The following is a 14658-nucleotide window of genomic DNA, read 5'->3' as shown; positions in this document are numbered from 1 at the left end:
TTTACTGTTAATACTTTCTCCAGGTCAGGTCCCATCTTGATTAAGAGGTCTGTATTTACAAACAAGATCTCTGACATCCTGGTATACATTTATGAGACTTTCGGAGGCAATTCCATACAGACACAGCTTAGCCAATCCACATTGCAACTACCCATCTCTATGTAGATATCCGTCCCAAAACTGGTGTATATGGTACTGCATAAAGTGTGTCATAAAATCAATTCAGTCTAAGCATCCAGTTGCAGAACTAGGTAAACCTTCAATGGTTAGTTCTGGGAGAGGGGTGATGAGGGGTGAGCTGGAAAAAACAAGGTCCTGTTCCTGTTGAATTCCCAAAGGAACACAGAAATCCCCTCTTCTAATATTTAAAGGTGCCCATCTTCTCCATGGCTTGCAGCATTCCCTGCTGGCCTCAGTAGTTGTGGGAGCTAATTATTTTGGCTTTTGGCTTCCTGCCATGGACGAAGTAGTGGGCTCATTTGTGTTAAATGCTCATGAGCAGGGGTTCTCAAGCTCGGGGTCGGGACCCCTCAGGGGGTTGCGAGCTGTCAGCCTCCATCCCAAACCCCGCTTTGCCTCCATCATTTATAATGGTGTTAAATATATAAACAAGTGTTTTTAATTTGTAAGGGGGGTCACACTCAGAGGCTTGCTATGTGAAAGTGGTCACCAGTACAAAAGTTTGAGAACCATTGCTCATGAGTAACTTTTTAAGGTGATTTGGATCCATGTCTCTGAAGACGACCAGATCTTTGCTGTCCATATCTTCAGGTAGCCTGACAGGAAGATTTTTTTTCGGGGGGGAAGGGGGTCCCAGTCTCATCCTTACCATCTGACAGTTACTGTTAACTCTTGGGTTAGCAAAGATGTTGTGTCCCCCACTTCTTGTATTCTGCCACCTATTTTAGCTCGTAGGTTAAAGACCTTGGCCTATAGATTGACTGAGATTTCTTGACCAGGCAATATTCCACTATGGCCATAGGAGTTTAGTCTTCCATAAGTTTGCATTCAACCTATATAATCATATATTGTTTTCTCTTCTGTTCCTAGTACTCTTGCTGTCTCTGGGCTAAAAATCCTGTAGAGACATTCTAATGCTATTAATAATCCAGCTTCTACAAAATGGAAGGTTTAAATCCCTTTCCACTGAGAGATTTTTCCTGCCAGTGGAAGTATTTGTTTCAGAGCTTTTTTTGGAAGCTCTGATCTCTGTAGCCTCCAACCTTTTTTCACTGCCTGGAAAACTAATCAAAAGTCAAGATACTAAGTGAGCAATCAGGTGAATACACTGAATCATTGTCACTTTTAATCCTCATTCATCTACAGTGCTTGCCTTTTTAGTTTAGCCTTCTGTTGAATCTGGCAACATCTCAGTCTCTTTGCCTTAAAAAGAAAAAAGTCATTGGACAATCACTAGAAGCAGTCAGTTAGCAACGGTGCTTTGCAAACTTGTAGGAAAGAGACCTTGCCTGTTCCAAAGTCCAATACGTTCTGTTCCTCTAATACCCTTTTTTTATTTTTTTGGGGGGGGGAGGAAGGGTGGCGTGTGTGGAGATTGGCCTTTGAAGTCAAGTTTTGTATAACTCATTAGAAGCAGGCTAGATGGAAGTGTCATGCTGAAACTTATAGGAAAAAACAGTGGGGTTGTCAGTTCCTCTTTACAGAATGCCACTGGGAATGTACTGACAAATAGTATTGAGTCACTGGGAAATTATTTTTCAGTAATTGGTCCTCTTCAATCAAGTATTTCCAAGGGGGAAGCCTTGGAATACATAAAAGATCAAGCATATTTAACCCATGCTGTTAAATGTGACATGTTATTGCAAGAACTGTTCCTAATCAACAGTTTCAAGCTATAATTACATTGGAAGAAGTGGAACTGAGAAAATTATATTTGAAGTTGCCTTTCTCCAGGAGATGCAGTCAGGTGTCTCTTTGACACTTGCATATGGTGATATGAAACCCAGAACTAGAGAATTGCTTTCTCTCCACTTCAGTGGAAGGTCTTTTGTGTGGAGAGACATTCTTCTCTGATTGTTGGGGGGAAATATGAATATGAATGCCAGTTTTCTTAGATTTGTATGGTCCATAGAATCAAGTGTATCCCACATTCTGTATTCTCTTCTAGCACATAACGCACATTACTCTGTTGCCAGCAGGCCATGAGAGAGAGTGTGAACGAGAGCAGTGCATTCAAAGAAAGTGAAAAAAGTTTTACAACAATTGTACAAGAAATAAAGCTTTCTTTAAATCCTAAAACATATTTTTTTCCCGAGGCATTTCTGTTATGCAACCATACTAAAAATTAGCACTAACATCACAAAGTGTAAACTTAAATCCAATGAATCTAGTCAAATATTACACTCTAAAGTTCATTTTCTATGTTGTTGTTTACACTCTAAAGTTCATTTTCTATGTTGTTGTTTGTCTTTGACACTTAACTACAGAACTTCCTACGCTGTCAAAACAACAAAACTAACTATAACTTGGTGTGTGAGACACTGCAGTTTCTGGACTGTATCTGTGGAAGCACGACTGGAGGACTGGGGCTTCTTGGTCTGTATATAAATGAGAAAAATGTAGCACTGATCAACCAGACACTGGAAAGTTTGACCGAGTACTGTCAGGGACCGTGCCATGAAAACCAGGTAATGTGGCCACAGCCATAGAAAGAATGACCCATCCTCCACACGCATGTGATGTTTGTGCTGCTGCATGTAGGCCCCCCCAAATCCATTACATGGGCTATAAATTCCATTGTGATGGCATTCATATTGCTCTCCTGACCATGGTGATATTTAACTGTATGATCTTATCAAGATTTATTTCTCTATGTACAGGGCTCACTGTCTTCTCCTCCTCCCTAGGAATAAAATAAAAATAAAACTCAGCATCCTTGTAGTAGATTAGGATTTGTGTTGCCTTATATAGGATATTTAGGCAAACTGGGCAACCTGAATCCTTTCCTAGCCAAGCTGCTGGTGTAGCAAAAGCCTATCACAGATTGTGGGGAAAGAAAGCTGGTGTCCTCCAGCACAAGTGGGGGAGAGGCTTGTGCTTTGGTGCTACAAGTCCTGGGTTTATCCCCACTGATGAGCAGTAGAGTTGTTGTGGAAATAGTAACCATTTGAGGATTTGAACTCCTGTGGACTTCAGAGGTGTTCTGTGACAGGAGGTGTGTGTGACGAGCTGCCTAACTGTGCTATGTCCCACTCTATTGGCTGAAGAGAAGTGCTTGCTACTACTATACTGCTGTCTAATGGCTTGTGTGTGTCCTAGGTTCTTCCTCACTGACACATGGCCTCATTATACTCGCATTACATATACACAGGTAATAGATGAGGTAAAGCTCTAGACAAACATCTGGCAGGGTGATAAGTGAAGCCCTCTTTAAACTCTGTGAAAGTGTGTTAAAATAATGTTTAAACATGGTACTGACTAATACCAGTATCATATGGACAGGGAACAACAGTAAATCAGGAATATGATATAACTGTGGTATGGTGTAGAGGTTTTTAATGGTCTCATTGTATATGAGTGGTGAAGCCACAAGTGAGTTATGCCAGTCATCCCATCACAGTTAAAAATAAATTAAAAAAAAAAATTCATGACCCAGGACCAAACCTTGCTCGTCCGATACCTCTGAGTTAAGATAATTTTGGGTGAAGGAGGAGAAGGAAAGATTTCTCTGGTAGCTTGATTTTGTTTGCTTAAATAGCAGGTGTTTGAAGCTACTTAGGGACAGAAATAATAAAATGCGTTCCAGGGGCACACGTTAGTGGGCAGAGGATAGGTGACTTAGTCAAAAGTGAATGATAAATATATCTCATAGCTCTGCTACTCCAGTTTACCACCTGGATATCAACATCCTTATATATGGTACAACTGTGTTTTAAAACCAAGCTACAAAGCAGCCCTGTCCCTCACCCTGATCTAAACATGGTTCTTGTTAACAGTTTCAGTGAACAGGATAAGGGGTAAATGTCTGGATTTATCCATGCTAAATGGATAGCTGCTGTAAGTGGATGCTGACTGTGTTAGCCAGGGAAGGCAAAATGTTTCAAACCCCAGCAGCTCTGTAGTATGCACTAACAACTAGTGCTTGTTAAATACACATTGCCAACAAAACGTACAGTGCAGGGTGTCATATTATACCAGACCAGTTGTCCAGCTGTGGATTCGACCAGCTTAGAAAACAAGATCTGTATATACAAATGTGGATGTCTGCTTCCTTTTCCAATTTAAATCTTATTGAAGCCTCTTGTCTGCACAGTGCAGAATGATCCATCAGGATGTATATGCCATCTCAAACTGTATAGGAAAGAAATATGGTCTTTTAAATATTTTCCTTCAAGGAAACCTGTGCACTGTATGCTATTAAAATAATGGATGGATAATTGCAGCTATGCTGAGAGCATAGCAGGGGGTAGTTTAATGAATATGCTTTTGTTCAGTACTACCGGATACTACTTATTCTCTTTTCATTAACATATGTAAAAGGCCATTAAAAATAGAAGCTGAATTGACCATGATTAAGTGGAAGGCTGTCACTTTAATAATATACTATATCATTTTTGTGCACATAAATGTAATTCACAGTAAAGCTAAACAAAACATACTGAGGGATAATTCAACAATAAAACAAAATTGCAGCTATGGGAAAGCATTCATGGAGCTCTACATGTAAGTTAATCATAATAGGAAAATATATCTCTGCAGAACAGGCTGCATATTAGGTGGAATAATTATCTTTGTACATCTTCGCAACTGGAAATAAACACCAAAACAGATTCAAAATTGTGAATCCAGCAAGCAGGTTGCCAAGTTTAAAAATCTGTATGAGTAAGATGCACAACATTTTAAGACCAAGCCTAGAAATTATGGAAACATATATTAGCTGTTTGAAAAGAACTTGGCATATGGGGGTTTAAAAAGAAAATAAACCTCCCATACCTTTATTAAAACAGTGTATTCTCCCTTAGCAGTAAGCTCTGTGTTCATGCCAAAGTGTGCTTGTTGGCTGTTAGTTTATCAGGTGCTATGCTGAGGGGCTTTTTCTCAGTCATTTTTGGTAGGTCATCACACAGATGATCGTAGTCACATTTGAAGCCAGATATTTTTAACCTTTTATATTGAACCATTTACTGAATTGAAAAATTCCATTCATCCATCTGACCTGTCTGAGGGGAGATGAGAAAAAGGTGACTCTTTTCTTTGGTTAGGGATAGTTGGGTAAACTGAGTTTAAAATTGTTGTTTAGCTAGGTTACTTTTCACTGTGGTTTACAATGATGATTTTCTCTGCACAGAACTGCATTGCTACTCATGAATCCAACGGTATTGATATCATCACAGCATTAATTCTCAATGACATCAACCCTTTGGGGAAAAAGAGGATGGACCTTGTATTAGAACTGAAGGCAAGTGGATACTTTACAATGAGCTGTACGTTGCCAATGGGATGAAGCAAGAGCCTGTAGCTGAAGCCAGATGGGGTTTTGAATGAAAAAAATATAAAAGATGAGTTTTAAGAGACAGATGTTTGTTTAACCCTTGCAGTAATACCAGTGCAATGTCCAATATAAACCCCCTAAATCTGAAAAATGTTTTCCCAGTCGAGAGAGCCGAAGCTAATTCCCATATTAGAAATACAATACTGTTGATAAATACCATACTAACTTTCTGTCAGACTGCCACAGGTATAAGGAAAATGCCATTCCCCTGCTACATATTTAGGTTCCTACTGCTTTGTTCCTATTGATACAAGTTTATATTGGTACTTACAGTCTCATGATCAAGAATTATTCAATGTTATTCATAGGCAGTTCCGACTTAATGCTGAAATAATTAAGAACTCCTATTGGATCAAAGTGTGCTATGAAGTTACCTTAAAGCTGGTATAGATACACAGTAGCTCTACTTCAACACGTTTCTGCAATATTTCCTGTTTTACTTCTGGTCCCTCGTTTATAATGCTATTTCTAGTTCTTTGCTTTGTGGACTCAAGCATTATTATGGGTACCATGGGTTTCCTCCTTCTTCTAAATAAAAAAGACTTGAAATTTAGAATCAGTTTACATCATTCTTTAAAATTTAAATACCTTTATTGCCATGTTGTTTTTTTAATATCAACTGTGATGGATTTGAGTCTTATTGTTCATATTCAAGTAGTCTGCCTTGTGGTGTTTTCTTATTTCCTCCCTGTATCACTTGGCATGACCGGGTTTCAGAATGATTTTCAGTTAAAAAGCAGTAAAGTAGATCTAATCTTCAATCTGGTTGTCTTTTGTCTTAACTTACAACAGTGTTTCTCAAACTGGGGCCGCCGCTTATGTAGGTAAAGCCCCTGGCGGACCAGGCCGGTTTGTTTACCTGCCCTGTCCTCAGGTCCGGCCGATCGTGGCTCCCACTGGCTGCGGTTCGCTGCTCCAGACCAATGGGGCTGCTGGAAGCGGCATGATTGTGGCTCCCACTGGCCATGGTTCGCTGCACCAAACCAATGGGAGCGCTGGAAGCGGTGGCCACGCATTGGCCTGGAGCAGCAAACCGCATCCAGTGGGAGCCACAATCGGCCGAACCTGTGGACGGGGCAGGTAAACAAACTGGCTTGGCCCGCCAGGGGCTTTCCCTACACAAGCGGCGGCCCCAGTTTGAGAAATACTGCCCTACAGCATCTTGACTAAATGCGAGGCCAGTGCTCATGAGTAGTAAAATCTACTAATGCTACAGTCACTTTAAAAGAAAACAACTCTGCAGTTCTAAAAATATTAGGAAACTGAAGCCAAAAGCTTTACTGAGTTCATTTGACTTCTCTTCACAGCGAGTACTGTCAATATTCTGTGTTGGGCAGGTTTTAGCTGTATGGGTGCTGTTGACCTTACTGGATGCTGGACTCAAAGGACTCTATTTTAGAGTTCAGGTGGCTTTTGCTGAGTTTTTTTGTCACCTGACAGTGACTGGCGTTTTTCTTCTTTCCTTCCACCAGAACAATGCCTCCAAATTGCTGTTGGCAATCATGGAGAGCAGGCATGACAGCGAGAACGCGGAGAGAATACTTTACAATATGAGACCAAAAGAACTGGTAAGTTCCTTATGCCACTCCTAAGCATCAGACATCCATAAAGTAGTTTGGAAGCATAGCAGGGACCCATTGTAGTGGCAGGTGGTTGATTAAGATTACAGGGCAAACTTTAGATCTTGTACCATAGGTCAGTAACAAGTGGTCTGTGCCATGGGTCACTAGCAATTTGGAAGAGCTTTCCAGGATTTGATGGAAAGGATAGCTATTGGTTCACAGGCCCATGTAGTTTGCCAGTAGCAGAAGTGGTTAAGGAGGCAACACTGACTACTGGAGAGAGAGCAATAGCTTCACCAGTGTATAATGAAAGGGAAGGACCATATGAATCTTTTATTCCAGGAAATTTACTGCTGTAAACCATCTGACTGAGAGAATGTCAAAGAATTACAATTTTATGATGGTATAAAAGCCGCTCAGTAAACTCTAGCAATCTCCCAGGGCTGTTTATATATTAACAGACAAAAACAAGCCAGAAAATTCAAAGTACAGTTGAAACTTTTAGATCAGAGCACAACACAACATACTGCGAGCACTGTATTATCCAGGAACAACGGGGTGAGTTGAGGATAAAGTTTCAGTTTTTACTTTGGTTTTCCTTCCATTGAGTCAAATGGATCTGATGTAGGCAAAAATTGACAGCAGATGCCAGCTGGAATATATTACATGAAAATGGGGGGAGATCTAAAATTCCTTTAGAGCAGTTAATTTACCCTTCAGAGATTGAGAGGGTCTAAGGATACAAAGCAGAGTTCATCAGTCTCCTGCTTCGAGTCTTGGCTTCCTGCTTTATGCTTGATGGCCACACACTGAGTGATGGGATGTGTATTTGGCCATACTGGGTCGGACCAAAGGTCCATCCAGCCCAGTATCTACCAACAGTGGCCAATGCCAGGTGCCCCAGAGGGAGTGAACCCAACAGGCAATGATCAAGTGATCTCTCTCCTGCAGTCCATCACCACCCTCTGACAAACAGAGGCTAGGGACATCATTCCTTACCCATCCTGGCTAATAGCCATTAATGGACTTAACCTCCATGAATTTATGACCCTGTTATAGTTATTTAAACCCTGTTATAGTCCTAGCCTCCATAACCTCCTCAGGCAAGGAGTTCCACAAGTTGACTTTGCGCTGTGTGAAGAACTTCCTTTTATTTGTTTTAAACCTGCAGCCCATTAAAGCTTCCATTGACTTCTGTGGGACTTCTGAATGGAGAGCTATTGGCTGAATATCGGAGTTGTTATTAAATCTCAGATTCCTGTGGCTTTCTCGCTTTTTCTTCTTAGGTGGAAGTGATAAAGAAGGCATATATGCAAGGTGAGGTAGAGTTTGAGGATGGAGAGAATGGTGAAGATCTTGCAGCATCTCCTAGGAATGTGGGGCACAACATTTACATACTAGCTCATCAGGTATAACTACATTTCTAGCAATGGCAGTGTCTAATGTGTACAAGAGTGAAGATTAGTAAGTAATCTAGTTTTTCTTAAGATTTGCTTTAATTTCCCAACTGATGTCTTTGTAGTTAGGACAGAATTCTTCTTCGAGAGGTGCATGGTGGAACTCAACACAGTATCCTTTTCTCTTCTTTCTATATCCCCATAATTCCCAATGGGAGTCAAACCTAATCTTTACCCTAACACATTCAAAAATGGAAATTCTGTGCATGTATAATAATGAGAGGAGCAGCTAAGGACTTTGTTCTTTTATGATGGGGAATTGCCAGCTTCTTTGTCCTTACTGATGACATTCCCAATAGCACGTTTCAAGATCTTGAAGGCCCTGGGATAATAAGTCTTACTTATTTATCATTTATGTCCAGTGCTTTAGTTTTATGTCTCATATGAAATTCTCATCACTGATACAATATTTAAATCAGGCAGTAGAATTCCATCCCTGCTTCTAATGTCCACAGCCACCGCTATCTGAACTGGTGGTACAATTTGGCCACATTCTTGAATTTGTTATTTTCTTTAAAAATATTACACAGGTTAGTCTCTGCTGTGGTCCCATCCAGTATTGCTGTGTTCCCATCCACTCTACTGGAGCCTGGTCCAAACACATTTGTTAATCCTGTTGTACTTTCCAAACACCAATACAAGACCACAGAAGGAGTAAGCAAGAGCTCATAGTATATTGGATATGCCCAGCAGGAATTTCTTGTTAGTGTTAGAGTAGATCAAACCACCATTCTGCTACCTTTAAAATGGTCTGAGTTTAAAGTTATGTAGTACCGTCTCGCTATTAATGCCACTACTATTGGTAGAAGCAAAATCTTCCACCATCCTTCCTTTAGGTACTTGAATTATTAGAGTCCTACCTGCACACATCTTGAGAGCTGACGTGTGTGGAAGGGTGGATTGTACCAGAATCCCCAAAGAACCTTTCTCAAGTCAGACAGGATAGTAGAGAGCTTGTGAAGGGAGGAATACAGCATGGATATCAAACAAAAAAGCCAACTCCTCTATCTCTATCAAACTCTATCTCCCAAAATAGATCTAAATGGTGCCTGGTTGAAATATAACAAACCTTCTGCCAACTTTGCTCTCTTCTTAGCAGCTGACTGTGTCCTGTTCCTTTTTTCCACCAAAAATTAGAAATTAATGTTAAAGAGAGACATCTTGTGTCTTCCACTCCCTTTGCCTTCCTTTATTTTAGTTGGCTCGTCATAACAAAGAGCTGCAGAACATGCTGAAGCCTGGAGGTCAGATAGAAGGAGACGAAGCTCTGGAGTTCTATGCCAAGCACACAGCACAGATTGAGGTAAAGAAGGAAATAGTAAATGCCAGTTCATGCTGCATTGAGTGTTCCTAAGGATGCAAAGAATCACTTTCCTGGGAGGAAGACTCCCCTTAAAACAGTTTCTCTGTTAAGTGCTTTTTGATTCCGGTGCTTGTCTTAAACTAGCTACCTAAGTGTGGATTATTCTGTCTTTCATGTGGGTGTAGGGCTTTTTTCCTGCTTCTTCCAGGGGAACTATTTTCGAACTGTCTGAGTGGACTCTGGCTCAGTTTTATAGCAGAACTACAGAGAAGCCCACTTGCAAATTGAAGTGCAACTTGAATCAAGAGAATATGGTTTGGCCAATACTATCACTGAATCCATAGGGAAAATTAGAGCATGTTTATAATACTTTTTTCCTACGAAATGAGATTTGACAGGCATTAAGCCAAACTAGAGTGTTTTTGAAAACTTAACTGGATGTCATGGGGTGATTTTTAGAAGCTTGTGTTCAAAAGTAGCTCCTATATATAAAAAAGTAGTTGATTTTGCTTGTACAGTGTGAGTGTGTTAGTATTTTCTATGGTGACTAAGTTAGACACCCAAATTCCATTGAAATTCAAAAGGAGATGAGTACTTAGCTCCTTTAGATCTTCTAAAAATCCTAGCTTAGAACAGTAATGCCATGTTAAGAGTATAAAAGATATTGTAATGCAAGGTCAATGGAAAGTAAGCAGTAAATTACTGTCATAATGTTCTGATAAACCACTGATCCAATAGTTTTGATATTTAAATTGCAGAATTTCAGTACATTTAAAAAGTATCTGATATTACCACATTCCCATTATTTTGAAACAATGCACAAAAAACAACTCTGCATATTCAAAAATCTGTATTGTCTAGATTGTTAGATTGGACCGTACAATGGAGCAAATAGTCTTCCCTGTGCCAAGTATATGTGAATTCCTCACCAAGGAATCTAAACTACGGATATACTACACCACAGAAAGAGATGAACAGGGCAGTAAGATCAATGATTTCTTCTTGAGATCAGAAGACCTCTTCAATGAAATGAACTGGCAAAAGAAATTGAGAGGTAGGTTGGAAATACTAACATCTCAGGCTGAAGAAAAGTTGTGTTTTATAATAAAGGTCTTCAGAATACTAAATCTTGATTTCCCCAGTGCGGTAGTGACACTGAATTGTATTTGAAATACCCAGCTCTTCTACGCTGTAACATGTTGCGACTCAATAGTGCTTTAAAAAAAAATGTTAAAAAGCAAGTATTCTCAAGTAGAGCTATTCCACAGTTGCACTGAGGTTAGTTTTACTATGTGATTTTCATACAAGACTAGAACATAATCTGTTTTCTTCCTCAACATTTTAAAATTCTAAACTAATATTTCTATTCGGATTATTTAAAACAAACATGCATTTCTGTCTGAGGCTCTTGTACAGTTGTCACCATTAAAAAGTCAGCATTTGCCAACAATGACACTGTCAGTATCAGAGAGAATGCAGTTATTTCCTATCAATGTGCTGGGAATAACTGTGGTATCTGTTGTCAAATGTTGCCCTCCTGGACTCTAGTTATTAATGCACTTGCTTAGAGTGCTCCAGAGTGCCCCTCTAAATGAAATATGTTGCTCTCTATGCTTACTATAGGAAATGTAGAATTGCATAGGCAGTGGAATTGTTTGCAGAATAAGTTGTACAACCGTAAACTATCACGGTCTGTCTGGAGCTCCAGAGAGACCCAAACCAGTTAAACTAATGTAATAACAATTGCTTTGCAAGACTTTCCCTTGACATCAACAGCCATAACTTGCCCTCAGACTTATGTGCAGAGCTCCCAAAGGAGTCAATGAAAGTTGAGCATCTTAAGCCCTAAAGGACTAATGAAAACTGAATATATGGTTCCAGCTGCTGGGATAAACTTAGAAAAGTGATTTTTCTAACAGATAAAAATAAACTATAATCTTGTTACGTGAAAGCATGAAAGTTTTATGTGTGGATCAAATACAGTCTAAAACTTATTCAAATCCCCTGAAATATATTTGACCTGTCTGGTGAATACTAAATGGAGTAGCTAGCTATTTCAACATTAACAATAGCCTTATAGTTTTGATAGACTTCCCAAAAGGACGTAAGCATCTTCCCAAAATGACTTAAGAATCATACAAGAAATGCACTGCTCTACATATAATGTAGTTAGCAATGCATAATATGAAACACTTTGGGGAAGTGGTCAACTTTATTTATTGACACAATCATCCAAATAAAGTTTGGTTGTGTTTTGTTTCTTGTCTGGTTGAAACCTAACTCTAGGTTTCCAATGAAAGAGTTTCATTAACATTGTAATTCCAGGCCTCTGAGGCCTTGTCTACACTACCGGGGTAAGTTGACCTAAATTACACTATGTGAATAACATAGCCGGAGTCAACGTAGCTTAGGTCAACTTACTGCGGTATCTACACTGAGCTGCGTTGACGGAGATGCTCTCCCGTCAATTTACCTTACTTCTCTCATTCTGGTGGCGTACTGGAGTCAACCAGAGAGCGTTGTGCAGTCAATTTTTGACTCACACTACATCGATCACAGCAGCGTCGATCCCAGTAAGTGTAGACGTGGCCTGAGCAGGGCCAGCTCCAGGGTTTTTGCCAACACAAGTGGCGGGGGAGGGAGGGAGCCATGATCGCAATTGGCAGCACTTCGGCAGCAGCTCCACGATGCTGCTTTCTTCTTTGGGAGTGCTTCGACGGCAGGTCCTTCCCTCTGAGAGGGACCGAGGGACCTGCTGCCGAATTGCCGTCAAAGAGCTGGACATGCTGCCCCTTCCCCTTGGCTGCCACAAGCAGCTGCTTGCTGCGCTGGTGTCTGGAGCCGGCCCTGGGCCTGAAAACCTTAGATCTGCCTTCTGATCTTTTAGAATTGCATATGCATCTTAGATGTAGGTGTGTTGGTTTGGTCCAGGGAGGGTAGGCACTGCTCAGTGTTCTACTCTTTCTGGAATAGTAAGATGTGTCCCCACATGAGCTGGTACCACAGGACATTAGCTCGTAGTACATTCAGCTTTGCAATAGATTTCAAAATCATTGATGGCAAAGCATCTATTTTCCCTTATGGTCAAGTAGCAAGTTACTAGCATTTTTTACAAGTCTCCCATTCTAGATTCAGTAAACACTCAAGCAAGCCTACCAAAACCAGGGTGAGATTCTCCACAGGGCAGAAAGCCTGTGCCACATCCTGAATGCAGGTGCAAGGTAGTGTTTGTGGCTCTGCGTGGACCCTCTGTACTGAATTTAATTCTGCACAAACAGGTTTCCAGCTGGTCACAAATGCCTTCCGTTTAAAGCATATTAAAACCAAAAAGAATATGGAGAACCATGCATCATATACCCAAAGTGTTGATGCATATAATTTCAGTGAGGTCTTGCATGTGTCTAGGTTTAGGTGCAATGAAGTTTGATATTTTTTTTGATGACTGTATACCTTACTATTTGCCATTCCTTAGCATTCGGCTCATCAACACATTTGCCTTTTATGTGCATTGCAGTTCAGTGTATAACGAGGCATTATATAATTTATTTACCCATGTTTAGCCTCTTAATAACATTGAGAATACCTGTTAAGAAGGTGAATGATTTGTTAGGGCTTAGGGAGAGATGGATGTTGTGAGGCTCTGGGTCTTTGCATTCATTAATTTATCCTCATATGTAACTCATGAGTTAGGCTTTTATTAACTCTCTTTCCTCAACTTTCCTGTGAGCTCCTTTCCTTTCACTGCACTATGACAGCTCTATGTATGTACTTTTCCTTTTTGGCAGGAGGATGCTTGACATGTTTCCCTTTAATGAGAGTATTTTTCTTAGATTGCAAGAACTACTGACTTCTGCAGAGCACCCACCACCAGGCAGTATGCCTGCAGTAGATAAAGTCCAGGGGATTTTAATTTGATGCAGATGGATTTATTGTAAGATAGCTTCTCGGAGTGCTCTCCTTTTCATTTTAATGGGTCCATGACCATTTCAGAAAATGACTCTCTTAGCTCTGATCTGTGCTTCTTAATTCTGGCTGTAGAGATTAGTATAATTAGGACTAGGGGTTGTTTTATTTTTTTGGCGGGGGAGAGTGTTTGTTTTTAGTGTTTTGTACACATTCTTAAATAAGAGCTTTTAAATGTGCAGCTGTTTAGTTACCAGCATAGTACTATGTAACTACATTTCTGGGAGAAAGTGTTTGCATCCTTGGCCTACAGTAGTGTAATAAATTAGACGCCCAATTGGCTGCTGTCTCATGTCTCTGGGGTACCATGGTGTTACGGCTGGTATGCTATGAAGCTGTATTATGTATTCAACATCTTGGTTAAATTTTTGTCCTACTGTAAGTGGACACCCTATATTTTGTACATTAATTCAGGGCTAGATGACACAGTAACTAAAACGCCAACAGCCAGTCTACACAGGCAATCCTACAATTGCTGCTCCCTTCTAGTGCAGTAAGCTGGGTAACATTTAGGAATGGTAGAAAGTCTAGTGTAGACAAGCCAGCGAATGAGAGCAGCTAGAACTGCACAGCAAAGAGGGATGCAGCCAGAATACTCTGACCCTTGCTAACGCATACGAACTTTCACCCTCCTGATCACCTGGAGGGTTTTGGATTTAGTGAGTGCAAACTATAATGGGGGAAAATGTAACTATTTTCTCTATGTGCAAGGATTTCTTGGGAGACAACCTATTCTTTGAAATCCTTCTCATGCCACTGCTAAAGTAATTTGTATACCGAAAGCTAGTGTCTGTTTTAACATTTGGTCCTTTGTCTGAAAGGCCAATCAAATAAACTTCAGAACAAGTGGTTGTTTTTTAC

The 14658-nt window shown here is 40.3% G+C and overlaps 1 protein-coding gene across 5 annotated transcripts in view; it reads left to right on the top strand.

Annotated features, from left to right (window-relative positions):
• The window catches only part of ITPR1 (inositol 1,4,5-trisphosphate receptor type 1), a 244803-nt gene that overhangs the window by 187809 nt on the left and 42336 nt on the right, over positions 1-14658 (top strand). For all 5 annotated transcript variants that reach the window (XM_039546362.1, XM_039546365.1, XM_039546364.1 and 2 more), the window contains 6 exons: positions 2448-2648; positions 5309-5419; positions 6985-7080; positions 8361-8483; positions 9730-9834; positions 10696-10888. In XM_039546362.1, coding sequence (XP_039402296.1) covers positions 2448-2648; positions 5309-5419; positions 6985-7080; positions 8361-8483; positions 9730-9834; positions 10696-10888 — 829 coding nt within the window. The remainder of the gene's footprint in view (positions 1-2447; positions 2649-5308; positions 5420-6984; positions 7081-8360; positions 8484-9729; positions 9835-10695; positions 10889-14658) is intronic.

The sequence above is a fragment of the Mauremys reevesii genome, linkage group 7 (assembly GCF_016161935.1).
Source record: "Mauremys reevesii isolate NIE-2019 linkage group 7, ASM1616193v1, whole genome shotgun sequence".
Classification (NCBI taxonomy): Eukaryota; Metazoa; Chordata; order Testudines; family Geoemydidae; genus Mauremys; species Mauremys reevesii.
Note: the sequence above shows the minus strand (reverse complement) of the source record. Positions and strands in the feature narration are given on the sequence as shown.